This window comes from Tupaia chinensis, unplaced genomic scaffold (genome assembly GCF_000334495.1).
Source record: "Tupaia chinensis unplaced genomic scaffold, TupChi_1.0 Scaffold000195_1, whole genome shotgun sequence".
Lineage (NCBI taxonomy): Eukaryota > Metazoa > Chordata > Mammalia > Scandentia > Tupaiidae > Tupaia > Tupaia belangeri.
This window is the reverse complement of record NW_006159670.1, coordinates 1,007,643-1,013,968: the sequence shown is the minus strand read 5'-3', so window position 1 is coordinate 1,013,968 and position 6,326 is coordinate 1,007,643. Positions and strand designations below refer to the sequence as shown.

Here is a 6,326-nt window from a genome sequence, read left to right as displayed (position 1 = left end):
GGCTGGTTTTCCTCTCTCCTTCCTGGAGTGGGAAGGGGGACCCCTGGGCGGGGCCGTCCTGCGAGCGCCTTCGGGCCACCGACAGTCCCCCGTGTCCGTGTCCGCAGGTGTCGTCGGGCTGGTGGCCCTGTACCTGGTGTTCGGCTACGGAGCCTCCCTCCTCTGCAATCTCATAGGATTCGGCTACCCGGCCTACGTCTCGTAAGTGCCCGCCCCGGTGTCCCTTCCGCTCGCCCTCTCCCGGTCCCAGGCCCCTGTCGCCGTTCCCGAGCGTGCAGGGGGGGGGGTCCTGGTTCCCACGGTGACGGCCACGGCTCTCCCGGAAGGTGCAGGACTTTCCATCAGACTGGGCCTTCGCGGACGCACGGGACGGGCCACTAGGAGCCTCCTGCCTTGCACCGGAGCCAGCTGCTCCTGCCGAGGCGCACGGCCCGCGTTGGCGTCTGTGCGCAGTGGAGCCCGCAGTTAGGGCCTCCCCATTCCGAATTATGTCAGCCCAGACACTGCAGAGAACAGTGCTGTCTTCGTTTTTAAAAAGGCCAACTTGGGAAGTGCTTACCCGAGTGTAAAACAAAACCGTGTAACGTGCTCCATAATGCAGCTCCTGGGCGAGAGATGACTGCCTTATGTAATTAAGCTGGAAAGGAATCCCTGGCCCCTTGGGAACGTCCTGGTTCCTGCCCCAGGGGCTCCTGGTCCATGCACAGGTGGTCCTGGCCTCCAGGCTGGGTCTGGGTCTGGAGCTCTGCCAAGGACCCTGCCTTCCTCAGGACAGTTAATAAAAACAAAGTCAAATCTCATTTTAGGATCTAACCGCAGATTAGGATCTGACTTTACTACTAGACAAGGTTTTTATTCTAAAATATTCTGTTCCATCTTTCTATTTGTTCGAATTATTCCTTTCCACAAATGAAGTTTGTTTTATTCTACAGCTTTTCCCTAGAAGGCGGGTGGGTTTTGCCTTCAGTTCCTGGGTCTCTGCAACTTTCTGATCTGCAGGGATGAGGACAAAGGAAGAAGCACTGGCCAGCCAGAAGCTGGGGCCAAGAGCCGGGGCCCAGAGCCAGGGCCAAGAGCTAGGGCTGAGAGCCGGGGTCGAGCTGGTGCCTAGAGCTGGGCCAAGAGCTGGGCCGAGAGCTGGCCTAGAGCCCAGGCCCAGAGCGGGTTGTGGTACCCGAGTCCCCTGGCCAGCTGGGTCATGTGTGCCTGTGGGGAGGAGGCATGATCGAGACGCTGGCTCTGACTGGGCAGTCAAGGTACAGTTGTGTAATCAGCCCCTGCCGGATTAGCCTGGTGTGAACGCGGTGAACGCCTGGGAGGGTAGCCACCTGTGCAAGCTGTTTGCCTATGGAGTTGAGGCCCTCAGTCCCCATCGAGCTTTGTCCTCTCTAGCTACCTGCTAAAGGTTCGTTTGTTCCTTTTTTTAATTGAGGTTTTTGCCTTAGGGTGTGTGCTCTCATGAGAGAGAGACAGACAGAGACAGGGAAAGGGAAAGCAAGGAGTCTACCCCCGGGGGATGGCCACACTGCAGTTCCTTCTCCCCCATTCTCCTCTTGGGAACTTGGGCACACACACACATGCACACACACGCACACACATGCACATGAGTTTTAAGCCACTAGGTCTGGGACTCAAACTGCAGTCAGCCATCTGCAGGCCCCCTGCAGCAGGTTTTATGTGCATACCGAAAGATCCTGAAGGGAGGCCAGGGAAACTGGTTTTGCTTTGAGACCTATTAAAAAAGGAGCAAAAATAACGGGTTTTCTGTAAACTTGAATCTACTGATAGCTTACCGAAAGCTCACAGGCAGCCTGGCTGAAAACGACATGCACATCGGCACCTCTGTAGTCACAGAGGAGTTACCTGGGAGGAAGCGCCTGCACCTTTTCTTCTGTTTGTGTATTCTCCTTGCCGTTCTTTAGAAACGAAGATTTGGAAGCATTTTCCAGGGTTATGCTTCAGGTTTCTTTCCAGTGCTCTCTCCAGACGGCAGGGGCGAAGGCGTCCCCAGGGGGGGTTCACGCCGCGGTCATTCTCTGCAGCGTGTCAGGGCTTGGGAACACACGCACATGAGCCTGGCGTGCGTTTCAGGCTGTCCAGGAGCAAATTCCAACTTCTAGCCATGTGGGGTCCGTCTCCCTTGATACTGGGGGTTGGGGCTGCCCTGTGCTTTAGATTTTATTGACCACATTTAGAGGATATCTTGGGTGGCCGTTTAGTAACTACCTAGCTCCTTGAGACTAAACCAGTAAAGAATAGGAGTTTTAAAAACAGTGAATAGGAACCAGCAGTTAGCGTAATGGCTACATCGCTGAACTCCCATGCAGCCGACAGCGGTTCAAGTCCCAGACCTGGTGGCTTAAACTGACGCCGGGCGCGTGTGCATGCGTGTCCAAGATCCCAAGAGGAGAATGGAGGAGAAGGGATTGTGGCGTGGCCATCCCCCCTTGGGGGTGATTTTTTGCTTTCTGTCTCTCTGTCTCTGTTTGGTGAGCCCACGTGCCCTACAGCAAAAACCTCTCCCAAAAAAAAACCAAAACAGTGAATAGCAGAATGAACATTTTTCCCTAGATCAGAGCCCTTTGGTACATAATTATATGAGACATTTAACCTTCTCTATGGTGTGGTTAGATTGTATATATGGGTTTTAGAAAGTTAAAAAGCTATTTCTGGGACCAGCATCTGGCGTGGTGGTTGAGGCTCTGGACATTCACACTTGGCCGTCCATGGTTCAAGCTCCAGGCCTGGTTGCTTGCTTTGTGTGTGTGTGTGTGTGTGTGTGTGTGTGTGTGTGTCTGATCAAATTAAATTAAAAAATAAATGAATGAGTAAATAAAATTAAACTAATAATTCTAAAAAAAAAAAAAAAACCTGTTTCTAGACCTGCAGGAGGTGTGGAGGCTAAGGCAGCTGGATCACTCATGGCCGACTGCATTGTTTGAGTTCTAGACCTGGCAGCTTGAGAACCATGCCAGGTGCACATGTGCACCCAAAATCCCCAGGGGAGAGTGGAGGAGAATGGAATGTGGTGTGGCCATCCCCCCGAAGGGTGATTTTTCCCTTTCCCTTTCTTTGTCTCTATCTCTCCCTGGAGAAGTCATTAAAAACTAAAAACTCTATTTCTACGTGAAGTGTGTAAGTCCGTGGTTTTATAGAAGTAGATGTGACTGGAGATGTGGACAGAACTAGAACATGTGTTTTCTTGACATGAAGTGGATTCATTGTAGCAGGAGCTATTTGTCAGTCCTGTTCTAAAGTGGTTTTACGCCAGCTAATGTCAGCTGCATTATTTGTGGTGGCATGTCTTTCATTCTTGCTTGCTTGCTTTCTGGAGGTCACGTGTGCTCCCTGAGAGAGACAGGGTGACAGAAGGGGAGGAGAAAACGGTCCCGTAGGAATGGTCGCACCGCAGTCCCTTCTGCTCCAGCTCGCCCTCCCTCTGGAGTTTGGGCACAATCGCCCAATGTGTTTCGCAAGTTGCCAGGTCTGGGACTTGAACTACTGGACTGGTCCTGTGTGATCTGGCTTCCTTAGTCACCACGCCACAGAGTTGGCCCTGTAGTAATTCCTTTATTCAGGTTCTACGTCACCAGTTGGCTGTTAGGGTTCTTTGTACCCGGGAGAAGCTAGATGTCTCTGTCTCTGTGAGCACGTCTGTGAAATGGAAGTGACAGTCGGGTTCGAGTGCAGGGGGTGAGCTCCAGAGTCACTGTGCTAGCCAGGTGCAGGGGGGTGAGCTCCAGAGTCACTGTACTAGCCAGGTGCAGGGGAGTGAGCTCCAGAGTCACTGTGCTAGCCAGGTGCAGGCGGTGAGCTCCAGGGTCACTGTACTAGCCAGGTGCAGGGGGGTGAGCTCCAGAGTCACTGTGCTAGCCAGGTGCAGGCGGTGAGCTCCACGGTCACTGTGCTAGCCAGGTGCAGGCGGTGAGCTCCAGGGTCACTGTGCTAGCCAGGTGCAGGCGGTGAGCTCCAGGGTCACTGTGCTAGCCAGGTGCAGGCGGTGAGCTCCAGGGTCACTGTGCTAGCCAGGTGCAGGCGGTGAGCTCCAGGGTCACTGTGCTAGCCAGGTGCAGGCGGTGAGCTCCAGGGTCGCTGTGCTAGCCAAGTGCAGATGCTTCATTTTCCCCTTGGCTTCAATATTCTGAGGGAAAGCGACGTTTGCAGGACATCATAATAAGAGTTGCGGGCCAGTCAGTGGCGTGGTGGGTAAGGCGGCTGGATCAACATGGCCTGCTGCACAGTTCAGGTCCCAGCTTGGTGGCTTGGAAAGCGTGTGTGTGTTTGTGTGTGTGTGTGTGTGTGTGTGTGTGTGTGTGTGTGCGCGCGCATGCGTGTGCACATGGCCAGAGTCCTGAAGGGGAGAAATGGAGGAGAAGAGACGTGGCATGGCCGTCCCTCATGGAGTGCTTCCTCACCCGCCCACGTGCTCTCTGCCTCTCCAGTGAGTGCATGTGCCCTCTGGTAAATAGAAGGAGGAAAAAATCGGGCAAATATAAAAATATACTAAAGAGGGCCAGCAGATGGAGTAGTGGTTAAGGTGCTGGACTCCCACTTGGTTGGCCACGGTTTGAGACCTGGACCTGGAGGCTTAAAACAATGCGTACCCAAAGTCCCTAGAGGAGGATGGAGGAGAAGGGATTGCGGTGTGACCATCCTCCTGGGGGTGATCTCACTTTTCTTCTCTCTGTCTTTCTGTTTCTCTTCAGCAAGCACACACATGGTATGACAAAAATCTTAAAAAATTAAATGACAAGAATTTAATAATTTAAGGAACAATTCAGGAAATTTTTTTTTTAGAGGGGTTTTTGCTATATGGCGTGTATGCTCACCAGAAAGACAGAGAACCAGTGAAACAGAAGCAAGAAACATCCCCTGGGGGGATGGCCAAACAGCAGTCCCTTCTCTTCCATTCTCCTCTAGAGACTTTGGGCATGCACACACATGTGCCCAGTGTGTTTCAAGCCTCCTGGTCCAGGACTTGAACTGTGGTCGGCCATATGGGAGTCCTGTGACATAACCAATATGCCATCTGCTCATCCCAGGAAATAATTATTTGTTTATTTTTAAAAATTATTTTATTTACTTAATTTTATCAGAGAGGGACGGAGCTAGAGAGAGAGAGTGAGAAAGCAACCGCCAGGCCCGGGACTCAATCCTCGTCAGCCGTGTGGGAGTCCAGAGCCCTTAACCACCATGCCACCTGCTGGTCCCAATTATTCAATAATATCTTTAGATTTGAATTTATTCATAGGATGCTTTCTTTTAGTAAACCGAGCTCTTTTATCTTTAAAATCAAGACTGGATTCTAAGACTGTAATGGAATCAAGGGAAGGCCTTTGTGGGTAATCAGGCTGTTCCCTCCAGAGGTGGTTCTCAGTCTTGGCTGTGTATCAGAATCACTTTAGGAGCATTAAGAAATTATGATGACTCATAGAAACATTGAAAGTGGTTTTGGATATTGGAGACAGTGGGAAAAGGGGGGAAAAGGGGGTGTGGTGAAATAAATTAAGAAGAAAGAGAGGCAAGACATTTGGGGGAAGTAGAATGGGTTGTTACCTGGTGACGGTAACATGGTTGGCATCTTCAGCTGGACCGGTGTGGACTGCGTTCGTGTTGGGTAAATCTGATTAATAAGCTAAGTGGTGTGATGGGCCGGCAGGTGGCGTGGTGCTAAGGGTGTTGGACTACCACACGGCCGGCCATGGTTTGAGTCTTGGACCTGGTGTCTTGCTTTCTCACTTTTCCTCTCTCACTCTGCCCCTCTCTGGTCAAATTAAAATGCAAATAAATTAAATAATTTTTTTAAAAATGAAGAACTTAAAAATTATGATGACTTCTGGGGTCCCACCTACACAGATTCTAACTGGGGTGTAGGCTAGGTTTAGGGATTTTTTTTTCGCCAAGAGATTTTTGCTATAGGTTGCGTGTGTGAGACAGAGAGACAGAGGGACAGTAAGAAATCACCGCCGGGGGGAGGGCCACACTGCAGTCCCTTCTCTTGGGATCTTGGGCATGGACACACACGCGCCTGGCATGAGTTTCTAGCTGCTGGGTCTGGGGCTGGAACCACGGTCGACTACATGGGAGTCCAGCGCCTTAACCACTACACCATCTGCTGGTCCCTAGGCTTGGGGATTCGTAAAGCCGACTCAATCTTTTATCATTTTTAAAGGGTGCCAACGCAGTGGGTGAGTGACCCGGTGTAGGGGCCCCAGCACCCTGCCCTTTGCATCTGAGGCTGGGGCGGGAGGGAGGAAGGAAGCACCGTGTGTCTGGTCGAGCCAAGGCCTCGAGCCCTGCTCAGTGGAGGAGCCTCCGTGAGGCAG

General features: G+C 51.8%; 1 protein-coding gene across 1 annotated transcript in view; it reads left to right on the top strand.

Moving 5' to 3' along the window:
- Window positions 1-107: 107 nt before the first annotated feature.
- REEP5 (receptor accessory protein 5) overlaps window positions 108-6,326 on the top strand; it is a gene marked incomplete at its 5' end in the record, with an annotated part of 28,758 nt that continues 22,539 nt past the window's right edge. The window contains 1 exon segment of the mRNA XM_014587205.1: window positions 108-201. Within this exon segment, the coding sequence (XP_014442691.1) occupies window positions 108-201 (94 nt within the window).